This window comes from Brachyhypopomus gauderio, chromosome 4 (genome assembly GCF_052324685.1).
Source record: "Brachyhypopomus gauderio isolate BG-103 chromosome 4, BGAUD_0.2, whole genome shotgun sequence".
Lineage (NCBI taxonomy): Eukaryota > Metazoa > Chordata > Actinopteri > Gymnotiformes > Hypopomidae > Brachyhypopomus > Brachyhypopomus gauderio.
In genome coordinates this window covers 28,605,833-28,629,207 of record NC_135214.1, presented here as the reverse complement: position 1 = coordinate 28,629,207, position 23,375 = coordinate 28,605,833, and the positions used below count along the sequence as shown (strand labels likewise).

Sequence of the window (23,375 nt, the reverse complement as noted above, 5' to 3'; positions counted from 1 at the left end):
AACCGTCCCGCTCAGAAAAAGTTCAGGCTCAGGAATTTTTCCCACTATCACCCCTGTATATACAAGGACCAACAATGCTTAGAGGTTAACACACAAAGACACAGAGAGCTTGAACAAAACTGAACACAAACCACTACTCACAACGGGAACAACAGACCTATAGTCTACAAACGATAACATGCAACGTTCACGTACAAGCTTACAATAAACCACAACCACAGAGACCAAACACAGGACTTAAATACATCAACTAAAACAAGGGACATAACAAGACACACCTGAAGGTGATAACGAGGGGCAGGGAACACGGCAGAGGTGTGAAAACAGAAACAACTAGGAAGTGTCAAAATAAAAGACACTCAAACACACAGAGGACAAAACAAAAGACAAGACTGACGGGGGGGGGCTGGACCACATGACAATACCATATCATATGTCTGTCGTTAAAGAGCAGCCTATTTCAGCATGAAAGCACGTATTTAATGTGTATGTAATGTGTAACAGCGTCCTGTGTCATAACCACATCTCTGCTGTTTGTAACCAACCAAATTGTGTGAAAATCGGGTAAATATTCGCAGAGTTGTGATTATTATAGTTATATTATACACCTTTCTCAGTATGTACTTGGAGCGCAGGGGAGACCCATCTAATATGGCGGCCGCCTGTTACGTCGGCGCCAATAGGCGGTGTCAGTCCGTGAGGCGTCTGTATATTATGTCTATGGGCTCAGAATCGCCATTTGTTGCATTTGTTGAAATGAAGATGGTTCATAACTTGTGTTTGGAAATTATGTTGAGTGAAAGATACTAGCCGACATCCAGCTAGACAGCTCTAAATTACAAGTTCAGAATACTGTTTTAGCGATAACGTCAAATTAAGATTATAGGAGGGTAAGCAAAAATACAGTGGTAGACCGTTAACGACAGCACTGTAAATGTAAAGGATTTATAATTATAGATGTATGGTTATCAGTGAATGCCCATGCCATCAGTGTAATTTAAACCTCTGCGAGCGAGTGGTATCACATTTGTATTTGTGCAAATGTAGATAGTTTAGCTTTGTATTGGTTTCGATTGTTAGTCTAGATTGTTAGCCGCAGCATCAGCCATCAACCACCGAGCGGCTCCTGTCACTCATTGTCGTTAAACAGCATCCTGAACTCGTAGGTTGGAGCTGTCGGCTAGCTCCGAATCGTTCACCCAACATAAATTAACAATTTTTCAAGTAATAATGAGTTCAGGTTCAGGTTCTGGTGACACTAAAAAAGCTCCATAGTAATCCTACGTGATGCATCTGTGGAGGCATATTTTGTCTTATTGGAAAACTGTCCGTACCTGTGCCTATCACCTTATTACTCAACTACCGCTAAAAATAGGGACTATTTTAAAATTATTTTCCCGATCCCCTATAATGGCTCTACTCAAGGCACCCATTAGTTTATCTCTTCCTGTTCCCTTGTAGATTTTGCTGTTGTCATAGCAACGTTTGCTTCTTCGAGGAAGTGCATGTGTCAGTTGGGAGGAGTATCGTTGTAATCTTTAAGATCAATTTATTGGTTAGCTAGCTAGCTGACAAGTGAACCCTGCGTCTGATAAGTACAAACAGTTGTTTTCACGTTACCCTTCGGCATTCCAGAGGTCTTCTGTACGGATACAAGAATAGACTTAGGAGGTGTCTAGCTTGGCGGTGTTTACATCTAGCTAGATGGACAGTTGACGATAGCTCGTTGTCTAGTTAGCTAGCTTGACATTCAACGTTAACGAGCCCAACTTTATTTAGCTATCCGTCACCTATCGCCAGGCTTAACGTTGTGGCCAACTGCAATAAAATAGGAATTTTAGTATATGTACCGTCGCATAATTACAGTCATAACGTAATGTCCACCAGCAGTCTACCACCTCTGCGAAATTTGCCGAACTGGACCCGAGTCGGAATCCTCGATAGGGCCCATTATCCACGACTGCTTTCTTGTGAATGTGTGCACAAATGCCCGCCTTCCCGGAGAGACTTTCAAAAAGCAACCCAAACCAACGTAGATATGGATGCTGATATGTCACGGGTGGCCTCTTTGGAAAAAGATATCTTGTTTCTTCAAGAAACGCACAAAAATACACTGGAGAAACTGCACGAGGAAATCGATTACCTGAAACGCGCCAACAAAGGTGTGCCAGATACGTTTGTGCATTTTATTATGTTCTTTGCAGAGCGGCTTAAACATTCACATAAATGGAAAACAAAGCGTTAATGTTAACGTTCATGCATGTTGCTACAGGTGGCAGAATTGCTCTGTTTCTCATTTCTTTTTTAGAAATACAGTATCGGCTGATCATGGAATCGCATCTTCCTTCTAAAGGTAGCATTCGGCTTGTGCACACCTGGTTTTGTAAAGACTGAAATAATCTTATAAAAAGACAAACTGAATTCAAACTCTGTTATAACAGAGTCTATTGCTGGTGACTTACATGAAAAGAAGTCTCACACAAGTGTCATGAGGTAACTACTCTCTCAAATATACTGTATCTACTCCATACACCTAGTAGACATTCTCAGTAGTCATCCATAAATCGACTTAACAAATTTGCACGTTTTAAGGTTTTTTTTCCACAGAACTGTTTTCCTCTCCTTTGACCTGTTTAAGTTCTGAAGAGAAGCTGGAGACTGCTACAGAACAGGGTACAGGCATCATTACATCTCTGGTTCCTCTGAAGATCCACAGCGCTCAGTCCCGGTGCCCACACACTCCAAGCCTGCAAGAGTGTGAGGCCATTATCCGACAACTTTACGACCACAATGTCTTGCAGTCTCAGGAAGTGAGCATTTCCTCTCCCACATTTCAGGCTCATCAGTCCTGCTTTACATTATGAGTATGTTTTTTGCATGAGGACATATTTTTCTGGTGGGGTGGGGGGTATCAGCTGTTGCAGATGAAGACTCTCCTCAGAAACATTGTCCTGCACAAAAAGAAAATGTCACGTGACGACTTCACTGTAACAAAGGCATACCTCTCTGACTCTAGCAGGTGCTCTTGTCCCCCACCTCTTTCCTCATTGCAAATTGGCACTTTGGAGTTTCTGATCTCCCACAAAACATGTTATACTAACTCATATTTGTTGCCTTCAGCGGTCAAGAGGTGGAGCACTTTCCAGTCCTGTCTCTAAAGCCATTGCCAAAACAACAGTAAGTTTTTACTTAGTAGTTTTTACTACATAGAATATGTAGAATGCAACTTACACAGTCTGTATTTCATATATCTGCCACAGGCAGCCTGTCCGGGCCAGTGCAAGAGAGAATGTGGTCCTACCGGCCATCAGGCAGAGCCTTAGCTGCAGTGTGACGGAGAGACAGAAACGAGCCCAGGATGTGCACAGAACACGTCTCAGGAGAGGGGTCAACCCCAAGCTCTGTAACCATACCACAGTTTAAAAAAAAACCCTACTGATGTAGGAATTGGAACCTTTGTCTTTATGATGCATTGTGTGGCCTCCTACTTTGCACTGTGCCAACATCACAACTCTTTCAGTCCCGTTGTGCAGCTTTTCTGTGTTCTCAACGTTCTCAAAAACAATAGTACTGGGCTTAGGTAAGGTAAAGCATAGGGAGACCCGTGCCTTCAATGGAACAATTTCTGTTTCACAACATCATGTGCCCTGTCATGGACCTGTTCGAGGTTGGATCCCACCTTGCACCCTGTGCTGTTGGGATAGGCTCCAAACCCTCTGATCCTAAATTCAAGTGATTAAGTAGTTTAGAAGATGAATGAATGTGCAACAGATGTGAATTGATATTAACCTGCTGTTGATATCAGGGTTTACTTTCTATTTGCCCTGTGAGCCAGAGTAAATTACCGTTGACAGCTTAACTGCTGGATCCAATTTATCAGGGCTAATTGCTGTAAAGTCCATGTTGACAAACTTGTGTTTTGACATGTTTGTAATTACAAATTAAGTGGGAGCCTAGAATGTCATCTTATGGCCTGGATGGCGAACAAGACTAATATGAGTAGAAAGATAGGTTATTATAAATGGAAAGATTTGAATTTGAATGTATATACTCGTGATGTTTTATCTCTGGTGCAATGGTTACACTTGAATGTAGAATAGAAGCACATTCCACATGTAGTGTCAGTTTCAGACTACTTATTACATAAAAATGCTTAATACACGTAAATAATTTGAGCAGAATGATGTTAAATAGTCATTAAAAATACAGGATGCTTATCACCTCATAAAAACATCGGTGCTGACCATATGCAAGATTATTTCCATGGAAGCTACAAACATTTCCATCTGCAAATGAGCTATAATGCCTAGAACAGGTCTGTTACAGCTCACAGTGTTCAGGACTGGGTGGGCTATAAGGCATGGGAGCCTCAGCCATCATTTAATGATCTCTTGAAGAATAGAATGTGCTCTAGTAGGTAAATACAAAAGTTAAAATAAAATGATCACTTTAAAGATTTGTTTTCTTTGATCCCTTCTAACTTTGATTCTTAGACATGACACAATACAACAGGCCAATGGATTTTCAACCATAAATGAAAGAATCGTTTTGAGAACTGCCTGAAATATTTAGCTGTTTTATTGCAACTATTTAGTTATTTAGGTAAACGACAATAATTTCTATGCACAAGGCTGCTTGGGTCACTGTCCCCACCGCAAACACACCAGACAAGGTATTAGGCAAATGAGGCAACTAAGAGCCTTATTTCAGTAATGGGCTTTAGTGGCCACCCAATTCTCAGACATTCCTACACTGATATTGCCTTCCTTGTTTTTCACACTATTGCATACCTTAATATAACTTGTTCAATTATGTATATTAAGGCACATTGTAATTATGTGCCCTGTTTCATAATTTTGTTTTGCATATTAATATCTAATTAGCAGACCTTTCAGACTTCTATGCATTACCAGGGCAAGATATATTTCCATACTTTCAAAGCTTATGGAAATGGTAGGATTGTCCATAAGACAGCTAGTTCAGATCGTTACATACACTACAGGACTCGTCATGTTGGCATCACAGACTCTGCTGGCAAAGCAAGTTTGGGCTGTGCTCAGCCGCTAGTCTGCGTGCCTGGTGCACAGCAAAGACTGCGGAAACTGGGGGAACACCAATATTGCCGTGGTAGGTTTTCTTGAGAGATAACTGCTATTGTTTGTGAATCCAAAACACATATGAATAAATCAGGGAAGTCAGTGACAAGGATGAGAAAGTCTGCCAAAAGATGTAAACATTAATCAAAGAGAACAGAAACACATTTGAACCAAATATGGACTATAGACAAATTTGAATACAGTGTGTTCTGGCTAGGTGTTCTCTGGCTGTGGCTGGTGGGATGGCACTGATGTTCATGAAGCTGCTTAGTGAGTACAACTGTTTCTAAGGAAAACAACCTAGTATTTTAGCGTTATAGGTACTACAAACACTAAATGCATGATGGGTGCAAATGTATTTCTGCTCATCTCTAATTATTGCAAATAATTAATAAGGTAGCTTGAAGTATACATGATGTATATTGCAATCAAGTTCTGTGTGTAACTAAGGATTTCTGTTTGTTTGTTTGAAGCACCATGTATCACTTGAGCCGTAATGGTGCACGGTTTCAGATCTTTGCCCCCAACCACCAGCAAATGCAGGTCATGGACCATGTGAAGACGCTGGCCTCTTCTGGCGAAACCAGGTACATGTCAGATCAGTGTATCTCTTACCCATCACTGTAGACATACATTAGCCTCCATACATATATGGATTACTGAACACTTCCTTTAAACGGTTTCATGACTCTTGTACCCAGCAGCCAGGGAATGCAATCGTTTTATATGAACTGCCACTTGGTGGCAGCCAAGAAGGTGATGTATTGTAAAAAGCTCTGTCTGAACTGATGAGTGTGATTCCATGGTTCTGATGCAGGAACATGATGGTCGAATCTGCCCGGTTCAGCCATGGTCAGGGTATGGTAGAGATGAAGGACCTCTCCAGGCTGGACGTCAACAGTTTTGATGCAGTCATCTTTCCTGGAGGACATGGGATTGTCAAGAACTTGTGAGGGGTCTAAACATAGAGATAAACATCTGTACTTTAATATTGTTTAATGCAAAACAGCTTAAACATCAGTTTAAGAGAAACAGTTTTCAGAGAAACAACACCTAATTTAGCATCATCACAAGACGTGGCAAAATTATGACTGACGTGAAAATGAAAGAAGTAACTGAAGTCAGCACTCTGTGGGAGAGAGAAAAGGTACATGAGGAAGTGGAATAGTGAAGGAATAGGTTACCAGGGGGAATGCAGGAGAGTGTTTTTCACTGTAAGAAAGAAATGAAGGCCATCTGATATAGAAAAAGACCAGCACGCTGTTAAGAAACCTTGATCCTGCCAAATGAGGTTTTTTTGTTTTCAGTTAAAGCAACAGTAAGCCTAATTATTTTCCCACTGATTAAAAAATTTTGGCACCTTGCTTGGATGATATATGTACAGTTCTACATTGACCATAGTTGTTTCTTTGTTTAGTGCTATTGCATGTTTTTGACACATACTGCATCATAAGTCATCATATCATCATGTTTTAGTTCTGGATCAGTAAGATCTTTCATTTGCCTGCACAAGTCTAGCTTTAACAAGGACAGAAAAGACTTCAAGCTTCAAAATGATGTGGAGAGGATTCTGAAGGAATTCCATCATTCTCACAAGCCCATTGGGTAAACAACTATTTTTATGCTCAAACAAACAAACAAACATAGAAATACCCCTAAATTCTGGTGCAAACCTTTGCTTCCTTTACATTCATATATATTCACAACTGAAAAACCTTTCAGTATTTACCAAAATCCCTTGACCAGACAAAGGCTAGATATCTTGGCCATCTCCAGTGGAGAAATCGTGAGCTCTTTGCTCTCTTGTGTACTTTAGGTTGTCCAGCATGTCTCCTCTGCTGGCCTGCCGTGTGATACCCAGTCTGGAAGTCACCATGGGTTACGAGAGGGATGAAGGCGGGCGCTGGGGCCATTGGCCCTACACCAACATGGTGCAAGCTGTCAAGAGCATGGGCCCAGCACAATGTCCGCAAGCCTTATATATCCTTAGACCATCTGTCAAGTGTTCCTTTTCATAACTGAGCAAGAGAAATGGGCAAAGTTTAGTCTTTGAACATTTTTACACCTTTCACCATTCTCTGTAGTAAACTGCCAATTAAGTACTTTAAATTAACTGCTCAAAAGTTTGGCTGGAAAACTAGTGACTCAAATTCAGCATTCCCATAGCTAATAAATACATTTGATCTGGTTAAATATAAATTAATACGGCATCTGCTGTTATGCTGTCATGTTCGTAGAATGTGTCCTACAAGAACTACATTATCGGAATTGTGAAATTTGTTTGTAAGTGTGTAAAAATTAAAGATCAAACTTCCTCAATAGAGGACAATAGCAATTAGTACAATTTCAGTTCTCGGCAAGAAAGAAAACGATATATACAATTTTGTTATGGTGACAGCTCCAGACCCCTCCTTGTGGGCGTGTCATTACGGTGTCTGCGTGTAGTTATGTCCATGTTTGTAGTTCCGTGGGTGTGGGTCGTTTGTGAGCGTGTTCTAGTCTCACCTGTGCCTTATCTTGTGATCACAGAATGTGTTATTCACATATTTAATGTGCGTTCGCGCAATGTCTCGTGTTCGTCTTTGTCTGAAGATTGTGCCTGTGAGTGTTGCATGTGAAGTGCTTGCGCTAAACGCGCCGCACTTTATTTGTTGTTGTGTACCATTAAACGATTCATGTCAAAGTACCCGCTCGTCGTGCCTGCCTCCTCCCACCGCAACAATTTACAAAATTATGCTTAGAAATTTTCTGTTAGTAGGTGAGATCCATGCAACAGCCTATGGCTACCTTAGTAATAATAAATTATAAAATTAATTAAATCGAAATTGTAATGATAAATTTAAATTAATTAACCAGAGATGTTCTATAATTTATTCTCCAAGAATCGAGGTATTTGCTCACAGCACCATTAACAGGACAGAATCTATGCAGTATTTTATAAAGCAGCTCTTTATTTTTGTAATGTATAATAATACATTTATAGGAAAGAGTCCCAACCAAATGGCTGTTGTCTATGTCCAGCTGACCATTAATAAATAAGTAATGACATGGATTTTTTATATCAGCTTCCTTATAACAACATTGCTACATTTGTTCTCCACAATATCAACCCCGTTAAAAGAGATATCTGTCACGGTACGGCGGCCCCCTACTGGTCGCCCCCGTCTACAGCAGCAGCTTGTCATGTGGGTGTGGCGTTGTGTTCGTCCCTCAGGTGGGCGGAGCCCGCGATCCGTCTCACCTGAGGGTCGTTTGTTCGTCTATATATGTCTTGTCTTTGTACCAGTTGACTGCTGGTTATTATATCCTTAATTCGGATCAGTTCACGGGTTTTGGTTTGCGCACTTTACATATTAAACCATCCTATTTCCCTGAGACTTGGCGTGATCGCTTCCATTTATTTTCGCTCACCCTGCCCGTCACAGAATAACCAGCCACCTTCGGAAGCCGCCAGTCTCCTTTGCTTTTTCCTTCGTTCGTGGTCATGTCTCGTGGTAAGTGTTTGTCTGCGTGGTGTTGTATGTTTCATATGAGAGTGAGCTGGGTCGGTCTCCACTCGTCCCGCCGTGTTTAAATGTTCGTTTATCTAGTGTATTGTTTGAAACACGGCGAGGACTGGAGTCCGTTACCCCCGTAAAGCTCCTCTTTTATGGATGTGCGTTTCGTTTTTTTTTGTCGTAATGTGTGTGTGTGGACAGCGGGACCGAAGCGTGCTGCACACACACGTTTGAATGTTGTGCGTGTGAGACGCGAGTGCCTCTCGGCATTGTCGCCTCGCTCTCTGTGTTGCGTTTGTATGTTGTGAGCGACTGCGAGCTGGGGAGACGCGTCCCTGTAAGCCGTGACGCGAGTATCACTCGCTTTTGTCGCCTCGCTCCCCATGTGTTCCGTGTTGGAATTGGGGAGCGACTGCGAGCCGGAGTGGTTGCGTCACCATTTACAGAGCGCGCGTGTGTTGGTCCTGTCCATTTGTCTTTTGTATTTAGTCTTTTCGTGTTCGTTTTGTTTTAGCGTGCTTGTGAACTGTTGTGTGTAATTCCACACATGCTCCTCCCCCTTGAATGCGTGTGTGGGGGTGGACCAGTGATGGTCCCGTGCCACGGAATATGGCACGGAGGGCGTAGCTCCTAAGGGAGGCCCTGACCAGGGAGTCGAGGGTGTTCTCCGGAGCCGGTAGGGGCCCCTCTCCTGATGAATCAGGTGAGTTGTTTGGTGTCCCCTCCTGCTGAGATGGAGACCCCTCCCCCCGGATGCGGGGTGCCGAGATGGTCAGGGTAAGTGCGCGTATGTGTTTTGTGTTGGTGTGTGTGGGTGTGTGTGCATTTTGTGTTTTATGTGCAGGTGCTTCTCCCTGGCGGTGGATCGTGGCAGTCCTGGACCTTGTGGGGGTCTCCAGCTGGCAGGAGCCCCCTTATGTCGTGGGGTGACCGGAGCCCGGTCGGAAAGAGCCCCTCCCTAGAGGGCTGGGGCCCCCGGATGTTTGGGGACGATAGGGCTCTGGTCCGAAGAGCTCCTGCTGAAGTTGGAGATCCTCCCTCCTGCTCGGGGTGACCAGGAGGCCCTTGGGGGCTGTTCCCCAGCCCGCGATAAGGGTGCTCTGGGCCTCGGTCTCTGGTGCTCCTGGGTTTGGTGGAGGAGTTCACCTCGTAAAGTCAGGCTCCGGCTGGGGCTGACTCCCCAGGAGGCTGGGGTGGCCCCTAGCAGAAGGCAGGGGCCAGCTCCGGGAGGAGGTAGGTCCAGGAGGTGACTTAGCCACGCCCCAGGGAGGTAACCTGCACACATACACCCCGGACGGACACGGAGCCGTGGCCCGCCGTCCTCGCACCTGTGGGGCTATGCGGCTTAAGGCCGGTTAGGGCGTGAGGGCCCTGTGACCGACCGGGGCGTGGTTTTGTCTTGTTGACGGCCCAGTCGGTCCAGGGTCCCGCCCAGGTAGGCGAGCTAACCTGTTTGTGTTTTGTGTTTCAGCTCCGGGACTACAGGGGGTGTGTCCCTTGTCCCTGCCTGCCTGCCCCTTTGTTTTGTGTGCTGCTGCTGTAGGCCGCACAGCCGGTGGAGGGGAGTGCGGCTTGGAGGGGGGATCTGTCACGGTACGGCGGCCCCCTACTGGTCGCCCCCGTCTACAGCAGCAGCTTGTCATGTGGGTGTGGCGTTGTGTTCGTCCCTCAGGTGGGCGGAGCCCGCGATCCGTCTCACCTGAGGGTCGTTTGTTCGTCTATATATGTCTTGTCTTTGTACCAGTTGACTGCTGGTTATTATATCCTTAATTCGGATCAGTTCACGGGTTTTGGTTTGCGCACTTTACATATTAAACCATCCTATTTCCCTGAGACTTGGCGTGATCGCTTCCATTTATTTTCGCTCACCCTGCCCGTCACAATATCACAGTTCTGTGTAGAGAAATCCTTTGCGATTTAGTGATTCCCTCTAACGAGGGAAGACCATCCGGGATCGATTTACCTTTCTAAAATCGGCATATGAGCTGATCAAATCTGTTACCAAAAGTCAGAGTGTGTAAAAAATATAATTATCATCAAGTAACTGGTGTATGAAACCACAGATGCGAAAATATTGCTCTTCCTTTATGAATAACACGTTGATAATTCCTTTACTAACCTCACAAGCGTGGGGGGGTCTCCATTCTAGCCAATCAGATTCATGAACTGCAGGCGTCATGGCAACCGATTTTGCTTACACTTGACAGCGGTTTGAAGGCAACAAAACTGTTTGTCTTTAGCTAGTTATAGTCTTGTTATAGCTACGTAGCTAGCTAGATTAAAACTACACCGAGACAGAAGGATAAGCTTCATTTTGAATTGACCAATCTCAGAATGGAAACTCCCGAAGGACAAATAAACAACCACAGGCAACAGGCTGCACTGAACTTCAAAGCTTTCCTGTTGAAAAACAGCACTGATACGAACCTCAACCTGTGAGTGTGTCGTACTTCATTTCAATTTGACCCTCAACTGCATCACTATGAACTAATAATGAAAATCTTGGCTAGCTAATACGCCGCTGACCCGCTAGCTAACGCGTCTTCTTCAGGTATGACCATCTAGCGCGCGTGCTCACCAAAGTGATGGACGAGCGCCCGCAGAACGCCGTGGACGTTATAGAAGACTTGAGTCACGAGCTGAAGCGCAGCACGCTCCCGCACGTGCAGAGCACGCTCCGCGACACGCCGCCCGCCACCGCCACGCAGCTGCTGGCGGAGAAGCAGAAAACCCTGTTTTCCCGCGGGGGGAGAGACGGGGGCGACCAAGAAGATGAGCTGGTGAGGAAACACTCTTCTCACTCTTAAGTTGTCCCGTAGATAGGGTGACCAGATTTGGGTTTCTGAAAAGGAGGACAAATTTTTTGCCGGGGGGGGGGGGGGGGGGGGGGTGCCATCGGTGTATCGGTGTATGATATGACACAAATGACATGGTGTCTGTGTAAAAATTGCATCTACTGATCAGCACAAAACAACATAGTACACTAAAAAACATATGTACACCAACAAAAATATAAATATACACTGACATTTTTTGAGTGTAATAGTGATAGACTAAGTAAAAAATAAATAAATAAAAGAAAAGGCTCCTCTTCAGTCCTCCTCTTGCGGGGTGTATTTGTCAGAACAGTCTTTCAACTGTTCAACAGTCTTTCAACAGTTTACGATTACCCATTAAGTACACTGTAAAAAATTTCCATGTAAAATTACAGTAATATACTGGCAGCAGTTTCCCCAGTATTATACCCTATTTGTACAGTACAATTTACAATTACAGCATACAATTTTACAATTACAGCATTATACTGTAAACACAATCTACATAATATTACTGTTTTTTTTAAACCTACAGCAATTTACTGTTAATTTCTGTTACAGCTAACAGAACTCTGTATACAAAATCAACAGCTCAAAGGGCAGCAGTAGCTCAGTGGTTAAGACGTTGGTGTTGTAATCCAAAGGTCCTGAGTTCAAATCCCCCCCTCCTCCTAGCTGCCACTGCTGGGCCCCTGAGCAAGACCCTTAACCATCAATGGCTGGGTTTATATTTATGGCATTTGGCAGACGCCCTTATCCAGAGCAACTTACATTTTAATCTCATTTTTATACAAGTGAGCAATTGCGGGTTAAGGGCCTTGCTCAGGGGCACCTCAGTCATGGCCTAAGGGCTGGGAATCGAACCCACGACCCTCTGGTCACAAGACCAGTTCCCTAACCACCAGGCCATGACTGCCCTTATATAAAATTCTAGCCTAAGTATTTTTCTAATATTTTTTGTTAGCTTTGTATGGTTAGCTAAAAACTTAGATTAGGTTTTCAGGTCCACAATGTAACTTGCACCACAATGCAGTGTTACAACTGCTAAAACACTCAAGCAAGTAGAAAAAAATAGGGAAAAAACTCAGGATTTTCTAATCTCCCAGCAGCCATTGCTAATTACAGTTAATTACTGTAATTAGGAAATGCTCAAAAGGGGGCGCTCGAATTACAGCAAAGATACCCACAATGCTTATCAGTTCACAGCAACTTCCTGTATATGAAGTATACAGTAGTTTACTGTCAGATTTTCCCTGTAAATTTATAGTCCTGTTAAAGAACAGTAAATTACCAATTTTCTGTTTGTATTAACAGTAGAGTGCTGTTTTCAAAAATAACAGGTTAATACTGTTGGAATTCTGCTATAAATTAACAGCAATTTTTTACAGTGTAGGTATGAAAATCTTTGCAGGTCATGTTCCTGAAATTGTACTGGATGCACAAAATGCCTTTCAGTGAATCCACAGACATGCCATTCAAGACAGACATCAAGCACTCTGCCTCATACGAATCACGACCCTGGCGAAAGCACGGGATTTTTTTTCCCTTAACTCCTCCATAAACGCGCGCGCGCACGCACACACACACATACACACACACACACACACACACACACACACACACACACACACACACACACACACAATGCAAAGTAGATAGATTTGAGGAGAAGTACGTGACTAATTTGCGATACAGACAAACCTGGAATGAAGTGGAATGGAACGGAGTGGCAAGTCTAATCACAACGACTGTACATGTATTATGATTGAGGCAGTCGAACAAAATCCCGGACGATTTTGAAATTCCCCCCGGACATTTTTTTAGGCCTCAAAATGTCCAGGCAGGGGCGGACTGGCATACATTACTACCGGTAATGCAGTACACTGCTGTTTAACGGTGCCTATTAGGGGAGACCAGGGACAGTTGTAACACGTTTTATGATTTTTCCAATAAATCAAAAACCATTTACACTGGAATAGCCAATTTGTTGTATTATGAACTTCAATGTGTCAACTACTGAAACAATGTATTTAAGTGGGTTTATGAAATATGTACAGGTTGCTAAATTGATTTAAATACAGTCACTCCACTGTTACAACCATCCCAGGGTACAGGGACGGTTGTAACGTCTAAAAATTACATAATTAATCAATCAAATACTCAAAATGAAAAAGATTATTTATCATTTATGATATTGTGACTATTAATTTCTTTTTTTAAATAGGCCTAATTATTACTTTCACACCACATGACAAAACAAAGAGGGGCACCACACATGGTGTGATGGGGAGGATGCTGCAAGTGGTGTGTAGGATGCCACCGTTGCCACAGTGGGTGTTGGACCTGTAATACATGCAACTGCATTCACTGCAGCTGCAGTGGAAGATGGAACCTGTGGTGTTACTGCTGGCAGTGGACGATCTGTGACTAGATATGGTGCAAAGGCAAAAATATCTCTTTTAAAAGGCCAAATTCCAGGGCATGCAAACCCTGCCTGAATGTTTGATGGTGTTGCAGCCAGGGGATGGGCACTCTTCACAATGCTTGGCAGATCATACATGGTCATTGTCACTGACTACTTGGTTCAGGTACGGTTGTATCAAGGCGTTGCAATCGTCCCAGTATCACCAGTTATGTTTTCACTTCATGTGAACAAGCCTGACTGCTAGTTGGACACATGTTAATCAATTCTATTTTTAGCTTACAAACCAGTGATTCTAATAATACTTGTTTGGATTCATAGATATTTGATCTCACGACAGTATCCAAAAAAATACCTCTGATAGAAAAGTTAAATTTTTACATTAAAAAAACACTTTTGGTTATTACTTTCTCTGGGAGTTTCAAATGTGGCTCCTTTTTTGTTAGCAAGAAGACAGTCAAACTGAGCATGTGCACAGTGAGTGTAATCACTCTAGCTTGTTTCTGTTTGGAGGAATTCAAGGTGTTACAACCGTCCCATGTTACAACTGTCCCTGGCCTCCCCTACCTCTCCCCTGCTCCAGTCAGGCAAACCTGCTCAGCACGCGGCCGCGGACTGAGCCTGTAAACACACAAATGAGTTGGACCGCGGCCGCAGACTGGGCCAGCTGATGCGGGCTGACGGTATGCAGCGGAGATCAGAAAAAAAATCTACTTGTCCCAGAAACTGGACTATGAAAACATACAGCACCTGTGTCACTTATTAATACAAGTAGTTACGAACTGGAAAAGCCTTACTAATGCCATACTAATGCCACATTAATTATATGTCCCTGCTTGTATCCCACGAGTGAAAAGTCAAGAGAGAGATGCCAGTTACACACTGACACTGCTGAGGGTCTAAAGCCTGGTTAACTCATGTGATCCCTCCACGACACAGTTGACACTACTGAAACGTAAAAAAATAAGTCCGCATTGCCGTAAAGATGGAGCAGTCTAAGCCAGGGTCTAAACAAACTACGAAAAGTAAAGGTGGCGCTGAATAGATGAGAGAAAAAAAAAGAAAAGCTGCAGAGGTTACTCACTGAGTGAACAATGTAGGTTTCAGTAGCTTTCCAGTTGTTTTTCCCCTGTATTCTGTCAGGGTCAAGTTGTTAGGTTTGTTAGTTATTTTGTTATGCCACTATGTGGTTTTGTAATCATATTATTGCTGGAAGTAATATAGTAATATTGTCCATATGACATTAAAAGCTGTCATATACACTACGTGCCATGTATAGATTCATAGACAGTATATATATACACACACAAACTATATATATTTTTCTCCTCAGTCCGCTCCTGTGTCCGGGAAAAAGAGGATGTCTGGTCACCCTACCCGTAGACATACAGCCATACATCTTGCAGACAAATTCTGGGGATTAATAATAGCGGGGTACTAATGTCTCATTGACTAGTGCGATGGAACACACACACACAAACACACACCTTATTTATTATTGTTTGCCTTATTTATAATTCTAGGTGGAGACACCTCTGCCCAATGTGGCTGAGCTGAGTTTCTTCCTGGAACAGGCTGGTGTGGGTTTGGGCCAGGAGGAGACGCAGAAGATCTTCCTGGCCCTAAAGCAACTGGTGGACACACAGCCCCTCCAACACTGCCGCCTCTGGGGCAAGATCCTTGGGACTGACGGCAACTACATTGTGGCTGAAGTGGAATACAGAGAAGGTGAAGAAGAAGAGGAGGAAGGAGCAGAGGAAGCACGGGAGGATGGGGAGAGAGAGCGAGAGGCTGAAGAGGAAGATGAAGGAGGAAAAACTGTGGAAATGGTGAGTACCTGATTCCTCAAGCGTTTTCCTCATTAACCTATAAAGCCTTTAGCTTATGATTACTACTAACCTTAACAACCCTAAAGAATATTGTTCAGTGATTACATTTACATTTACATTTACATTTACGGCATTTAGCAGATGCTCTTATCCAGAGCGACAAAAGTGCTAAGTGTTTAGTCAGAATATGCATCTCTATCTAGTATAAACAGGTAGTCCAAACTACTCGAATTTTTACTGTAAATTCTTTGCTTACTACATTGAAATGAACATGAACGGTGGACACAGAAGTGAGAAGTGAGTCTGGAAATATCAGGAAATATCCTATCTAAGAGATCCTAATATGTTTTTATTCACTTATGATTACATTAGGTTGATCCACTGCCTAAGTCAACCTACAAGCCACCCCCCGTGGTTCCCAAAGAGCCCCCTCATTCCGGCACGAACAAATTCACTTATTTTGTGTGCCTGGAGCTGGGTCTGCCCTGGTTCCGCCTTCCCAACGTGACCCCAGTTCAGATCATGGTCGCACGGCAGATTCGAAAGTTCTTCACCGGGCGGCTTGATGCTCCCATAGTGAGCTACCCGTCATTCCCGGGCAATGAGGCCAACTACCTGCGAGCCCAGATCGCCCGCATCTCAGCAAGCACCCAGGTCAGCCCCCTGGGCTTCTACCACTTTGGGGAGGAAGAGGGGGAGGAGGAAGAGGAGGGAGCGCGTGACAGCGTAAAGGAGAATCCCGACTTTGAGGGCATCCCCGTGCAGGAGATGGCCGACTCGCTGTCTGCCTGGGTGCACCACACTCAGCACATCCTCAAGCAGGTGACCTAGTGCTGCAAATCTAACATGTGAATTCTTGCATCTTACCTTGGCTAGTGGTCAGATGTTGAATAGGCTGTGATAAACATTGTTGATGAATTCTCTTTCTTCTTTTGTGTGTGTGTCTGTTAGGGTCGCTGTACGTGGGTCAACCTTGCTGAAAAGTCCAACCTGGACTTTGAAGAAGACGCTGAGGAAGAGGAAAAGAGGGAAGAGCCTGACGAGCCTGAACCTGAGATCGGGCCACTGCTTCTCACTCCGCTGTCAGAGGATGCAGGTGAGCAGACACAGGCGAGCGGACGCAGGTGAGTGGACGCAGGTGAGTGGACGCAGGTGAGCGGACGCAGGTGACAGGACACAGGTGAGAGGACACTGGTGAGAGGACGCTGTTGAGTGGACGCAGTTGAGAGGATGCTGTTGAGTGGACGCAGGTGAGAGGACGCAGGTGAGAGGATGCTGTTAAGCAGACGCAGGTGAGCAGACGCTGTTGAGTGGACGCAGGTGAGAGGACGCAGGTGAGAGGATGCTGTTGAGTCTGAGAGAACGCAGGTGAGAGGACGCAGGTGTGTGGATGCAGGTGGGCGGACGCAAGTGAGCGGACTCAGGTGAGCAGATGCAGTTGAGTGGACGCAGGTGAGTGGACGCAGGTGTGTGGATGCAGGTGGGCCAGGGATGTCAAAGTCAAATACACTGAGGGCCAAAAAAACAAATTTGCTACAAGCCGAGGGCCGGACTGGTTCAATGTTTATTAAAACATATTAAAATGATTGCACATAGCCTATTGAACCAAGACCTAACACAGTGTATATTATTTAATGCTTAAATGAATAAAGCAATATTTTCTTATGGATCTGTCAGTAATTTCAAGTGAAAATATTTTTCAACAAGCAAACATGAATAAAGTAATAAAGGTTTGAAAAGTGCTGAAATTTAAGCTAAAGTACTTGAAAATGCTTGAAATTGTAACTACTTCGTTTCCCAACAAATAGCTATCTGACTGAACAGTTCTCTTTTATTACGTTAATAAATACAAGCCTCTTGTAATTCCAGGATGAAACATGAGAGAACGTAAAGACGTTAATATTGGGCGTTTTGAAAATAAACAACCATTAAATAATGTGAATAAAAAGCGAATTATTTTGAGTATATGTATAAATATTTAACTTAATTAAGTTTAACATGCTGGGAAATATTGAAATGGACCTTGAAAGTGACGTACAAGTGCTTGAATTCCACCTTATAAAGGTGTATGAACCCTGCAAACATGACTTTGTTCATTGCGCTGAGGCGCGGCGCGCGCAAAGTACAAAATTCGAGAGATGCACGACTTCGCGAATCGACAGCGCGCGAGACGCTCGCGCACGAGCTGAGCCACTGCGATTACGTTATTTTCGCCGCGCTGACCCTCGCCGCTTGTGCGCGCTGCAGTGACTTCGCGGGCTACCGTTGCATTGTGGGGAATGTAGTGTTTGTGCGTGCAAAACACCAGCGGGCGGCTGTGGCCTGCGGGCCGATTCTAACAGTAATTAAATATCATCCAGGGGGCCATAGATAATCAATTCACGGGCCGGATCTGGCCCGCGGGCCTTGACTTTGACATATGTGAGGTGGGCGGACGCAGGTGAGCGGACGCAGGTGTGCGGATGCAGGTGGGCGGACGCAAGTAAGTGGACTCAGGTGAGCAGATGCAGTTGAGTGGACGCTGTTGAGCAGACGCAGGTGAGAGGATGCTGTTGAGTGGACGCAGGTGAGAGGGCATAGGTGGGAGGGTATAGTTGAGAGGGCGCTGTTGAGTGAACGCAGGTGAGCGGACGCAGGTGAGAGGGTGCTATTGAGCAGACGCAGGTGAGCAGACGCAGGTGAGAGGACGCTGGTGAGAGGACGCTGTTGAGTGGATGCAGGTGAGCGGATGCAGGTGAGAGGATGCTGTTGAGTGGACGCAGGTGAGAGGGCGTAGGTGGGAAGGCGTAGTTGAGAGGGCGCTGTTGAGCAGACGCAGGTGAGCGGACGCATGTGAGAGGGCGCTGTTGAGCAGACGCAGGTGAGCAGATGCTGTTGAGCGGACGCAGGTGAGAGGATGCTGTTGAGTGTGAGAGGACACAGGTGAGCAGAGGCAGGTGAGAGGACGCTGTTGAGCGGACGCAGGTGAGAGGACACAGGTGAGAGGACGCTGTTGAGTGGACTCAGTTGAGAGGACGCAGGTGAGAGGGCGCTGTTGAGCGGACGCAGGTGAGAGGACGTAGGTGAGTGGACGCAGGTGAGAGGACGCAGGTGAGAGGATGCTGTTGAGTGTGAGAGGACACAGGTGAGCAGAGGCAGGTGAGAGGACGCTGTTGAGCGGACGCAGGTGAGAGGACACAGGTGAGAGGACGCTGTTGAGTGGACGCAGGTGAGCGGATGCACGTGAGAGGGCGCTGTTGAGTGGATGCAGGTGAGCGGACACAGGTGAGAGGATGCTGTGGAGTGGACGCAGGTGACAGGGCGTAGGTGGGAGGGCGTAGTTGAGAGGGCGCTGTTGAGCAGACGCAGGTGAGCGTACGCAGGTGAGAGGGCGCTGTTGAGCAGACGCAGGTGAGCAGATGCTGTTGAGCGGACGCAGGTGAGAGGATGCTGTTGAGTGTGAGAGGACGCAGGTGAAAGGATGCTGTTGAGTGTGAGAGGACACAGGTGAGCAGAGGCAGGTGAGAGGACGCTGTTGAGCGGACGCAGGTGAGAGGACGCAGTTGAGAGGACGCAGTTGAGAGGACGCAGGTGAGAGGGCGCTGTTGAGCGGACGCAGGTGAGAGGACGTAGGTGAGTGGACGCAGGTGAGAGGACGCAGGTGAGAGGACACAGTTGAGTGGACACAGGTAAGAGGATGCTGTTGAGTGTGAGAGGACGCAGGTGAGAGGATGCTGTTGAGTATGAGAGGACACAGGTGAGCAGAGGCAGGTGACAGGGCGCAGGTGAGAGGACACAGGTGAGTGGACGCAGTTGAGAGGACGCAGGTGAGAGGGCGCTGTTGAGTGTGAGAGGACACAGGTGAGCAGAGGCAGGTGACAGGACGCAGGTGAGAGGACACAGCTGAGTGGACGCAGTTGAGAGGACGCAGGTGAGAGGGCGCTGGTGAGCGGACGCAGGTGAGAGGACTTAGGTGAGTGGACGCAGGTGAGCGGACGCAGTTGAGTGGACGCAGGTGAGAGGATGCTGTTGAGTGTGAGAGGACGCAGGTGAGAGGACGCTGTTGAGTGTTAGAGGACACAGGTGAGCAGACGCAGGTGAGAGGACGCTGTTGAGCGGATGCTGTTGAGTGTGAGAGGACGCAGGTGAGTAGACGCAGGTGAGCGGACACTGTTAAGAGGACGCAAGTTAGAGGACGCTGTTGAGTGTGAGCCCACGCAGGTGAATGAACGCAGGTGAGAGGGCATAGGTGAGAGGGTGCTGTTGAGCAGATGCAGGTGAGCAGACGCAGGTGGGCGGACGCAGGTGAGAGGATGCTGTTGAGTGTGAGAGGACGCAGGTGAGCGGACACTGTTGAGTGGACGCAGGTGAGCGGACGTAGGTGAGAGGACGCTGTAGAGTGGACGCAGGTGAGAGGACACAGGTGAGAGGACGCTGTTGAGTGGACGCAGTTGAGAGGACGCAGGTGAGAGGGCGCTGTTGAGCGGACGCAGGTGAGAGGGCGCTGTTGAGCGGACGCAGGTGGGAGGATGCAGTTGAGTGTGAGAGGACGCAGGTGAGAGGACGCTGTAGAGTGGATGCAGGTGAGAGGACGCAGTTAAGAGGACACTGTTGAGTGGACGCAGGTGAGAGGACGTAGGTGAGTGGACGCAGGTGAGAGGATGCTGTTGAGTGTGAGAGGACGCAGGTGAGAGGACGCTGTTGAGCAGACGCAGGTGAACAGACGTTTTTGAGCGGACGCAGGTGAGAGGATGCTGTTGAGTGGACGCAGGTGAGAGAATGCTGTTGAGTGGACGCAGGTGAGAGAATGCTGTTGAGTGGACGCAGGTGAGAGGGCGTAGTTGAGAGGGCGTAGTTGAGAGGGCGCTGTTGAGCGGACGCAGGTGAGAGGACGCAGGTGAGAGGACGCAGGTGTGCGGACGCAGGTGAGAGGACGCAGGTGAGCGGGCGCAGGTGAGAGGATGCAGGTGAGAGGACTCTGTTGAGAGGACGTAGGTGAGAGGATGCTGTTGAGTGTGAGACGACGTAGGTGAGAGGACGCAGGTGAGCAGACTCAGGAGAGCAGAGGCAGGTGAGATGACGCAGGTGAAAGGACGCAGGTGAGAGGACGCAGGCGATTAGACACAGGTGAGAGGACACAGGTGAGACAACGCAGGCATGCAGACGCAGGTGAGTGGGCACAGGTCAGAGGATGCAATTGAGCAGAGGATCCAAACTCCTGTAATCTGTACAAGAATTCTCTACATACATTACTGAACATGTGTTATTGCACTTTAGAGCTAAGTGACACCCCTCCTTGGAGTACCAGGGTCTCCTCCCACCTCATCCCTCAGTTTGCCGTTGCTGTCGTCCACTCCAACCTGTGGCCAGGTGCCACCGCCTACGCCTGTGGCAAGTAAGACCCTCACCTCCTACACAGGTGTCCGCCACTTGGGACAACTCGTACTTAACTCACAGTTCTTCACAGGAAATTTGAAAACATCTACATTGGTTGGGGGCTGAAGTTCTCCGGCGAAGGCTACACCCCGGCCGTGCCGCCCCCACCGCAGACCGAGTACCCGAGTGGGCCCGAGGTGATGGAGGCCGTGGACCCCAGCGTGGAGGAGGAGCAGGCCCTGAAGGCCGCCCTGGAGGAGCAGCAGGCCGCTCTGGAGGAAAACGAAGGCCTGGATGTGGATGATGATGAAGAAGAAGAGGATGACTGAGGAAGAGGAGGATGACTCAGATCCACCAAAGGACTCAGATACAACAGAGGAAAATGGAAATGGCGATATCTTTTAAAAACTTTTGTAATAAAATTGAACCGTTATGGTTCAGCATAGATCAGTTTTAAATGTTCTTCAGAAGACTCTGAGTCCTCTGATGTTATTTAGATATTTAATTTTCAGTTCCTAGCTTAAGAGACTTGGAAATGTTGTACAGTTACATGGAAATGTTTCAAATAAACAAGAAGTCAGTCTGAGACATTTGAAATATTTGAGTGTCACATTCTTTATTTACCTTAGAAAGCAATTGTGTATCAGTACATGTATTAATCACATGCCCTAGGGTGAATGCCCAAAAACAAAACCCCTGTATGTCTCCAGTCCTACTGAACATCGCCGTTTTCTTCCAGATCAGGGATTTGGGTCTGCAGTCTTGTTTTACAACAGGGCCATGTGAAATGCATCAGAACAACCCCATGTACATCCCAAAAACAAAGCTGCTATTCCGTGAAATAACCTTCTCCGATCCCTCCCCTGCGGTGCCCTGTAGCAGCCCCTCTATTACACACTGCGTCTGCATGCCTGTGAGAACTTGAGCGCCATCAAATGAGTTAGTTACAACTTTTGAAGTGCATACACAAGAAAATCTGTGGCGCCATACCCCTAACTGAAAAGAAAATATGTCTGTCTGTCTGTCTGTCTGTCTATCTATCTATCTATCTATCTATCTATCTATCTATCTATCTATCTATCACCTGCATTTGTGTTTTTGCTTCTATCATGACTCTGAAGAACACACCCACAGCAGCTCATACTAACTGAACATACCCCTAACTGAAAAGAAAAAAATGTATGTATGTGTTAGGAACGTTACTTTAAAAAAGTAATTAGTTATAGTTACTCACTACTTGTTCAAAAAAGTAACTGAGTTAGTAACTGTCAGGGTTCGACCCAGGCACGTGACTCCTGCTGCCACTAGGCGGAGCCCGCGAGCTGTAACCAGGGGCAATCAAGCCCGATAGGTTGCACCTGTTCTACAGCCTATTTAAGACAAGCGACTTCAGCAACTCATTGCTGAAGTTGTTTGTTGTTCTATGCACACACAGCCCAAGCCAGTTTTCTCTTGTCTCCGGACTACCTCTCGTTTCTCTAGTTCTCCTGTTTCTACTCTGAGTGTTCTCAGGTTGTTTTTTTTGTTTCCTTCCGTCTTTGTCCAGTGTTCTGGTTAACAGACTGGCAGGTAACCAGGTAGAAGCTATAGGTCTTGTTACCATAGCTTCCTCTTTTGTTTCTTATTTTTTCCCTTCCCCTCTGACACGTCGAGTTTGCCTCCGTGTACTTTTCGTTTTTTCCCATTTTTCTTTTGTGGACGCGTTGTATTTCTTTCCGCGTGTTTTTTGTTTGTTTTACTTACCTGGTCTTTACACACGTCGAGCTTCTCCGTGTTGTCTTTCTGTTGTTTCCCTCTGGGGTTTTTGTTTTCATTTTTTCCCGCATTCGCGGAGGTTTCATTTGGCTGTTTTTTGCCGTTTGTTTTATCGGGTCGCGTTTGAGTCCTCACCACGATTAAACCAACGCGTCACCGCCGAGCTCGGCGGCGAGGCGTAACAGAACAACTTCAGCCCTTTATGGACTCAGCTGACCCGTCAGCCGACGAGGTGCGGAATGCCCTCGCTATGCAAGGGCAGGCTATCGGCAGGCACGAGCAATCACTTCGGGAAATACTCACCCAGCTCCAGGCTATCTCTCTCGCGGTTCAAAAGCCAGATCCGCCTGTGACAGCTGCCAGTCCTCCGGTTTTCTCCGGAGCTGTGGGGTTGCTTGCCGATTCCCGTACGGAACCTGCATTGCCCACTCCGGCCCGTTATAGTGGTGATCCCAATGAGTGTAGGGGGTTTTTATTACAGTGCTCTCTGATTTTCGAGCAGCAACCATCCCGTTTTCCCACCGAGCGTGCTAAAGTGGCTTATGTGATGGCGTTGCTTTCAGGGAAAGCACTGCGGTGGGCTACACCCGTGTGGGAGAATCAAC

General features: G+C 46.2%; 1 protein-coding gene across 5 annotated transcripts; it reads left to right on the top strand.

Moving 5' to 3' along the window:
• Positions 1–3,421: 3,421 nt before the first annotated feature.
• On the top strand, positions 3,422–21,606 carry LOC143512847 (radial spoke head protein 4 homolog A-like). 5 transcript variants are annotated; one of them, XM_077003581.1, is made up of 11 exons: positions 3,422–5,127; positions 5,314–5,366; positions 5,570–5,683; positions 5,914–6,701; positions 6,913–11,028; positions 11,145–11,373; positions 15,355–15,660; positions 16,033–16,482; positions 16,612–16,756; positions 20,917–21,034; positions 21,107–21,606. In XM_077003581.1, exons 5-11 carry the CDS (start codon positions 10,928–10,930, stop codon positions 21,342–21,344), a joined length of 1,587 nt encoding a protein of 528 aa, XP_076859696.1. In that variant the 5' UTR covers positions 3,422–5,127; positions 5,314–5,366; positions 5,570–5,683; positions 5,914–6,701; positions 6,913–10,927; the 3' UTR covers positions 21,345–21,606. The 5 variants fall into 5 exon arrangements, with proteins under 5 accessions (XP_076859696.1, XP_076859697.1, XP_076859699.1 ...); XM_077003582.1 differs by lacking the exon at positions 3,422–5,127 and having other exon boundaries at positions 5,230–5,366; positions 5,914–6,045; positions 6,615–6,701; XM_077003584.1 differs by lacking the exon at positions 3,422–5,127 and having other exon boundaries at positions 5,230–5,366; positions 5,914–6,045; positions 6,610–6,701.
• Positions 21,607–23,375: the final 1,769 nt, after the last annotated feature.

What these genes read in the sequence shown, in the direction of transcription:
- LOC143512847 (XM_077003581.1), top strand. Translation starts at nt 10,928, where the DNA reads ATGGAAACTCCCGAAGGACAAATAAACAACCACAGGCAACAGGCTGCA. An exon ending in TCCGCTGTCAGAGGATGCAG is followed by an intron (nt 16,757 to 20,916) that starts GTGAGCAGACAC and finishes ATTGCACTTTAG; the next exon opens with AGCTAAGTGACACCCCTCCT. An exon ending in ACCGCCTACGCCTGTGGCAA is followed by an intron (nt 21,035 to 21,106) that starts GTAAGACCCTCA and finishes AGTTCTTCACAG; the next exon opens with GAAATTTGAAAACATCTACA.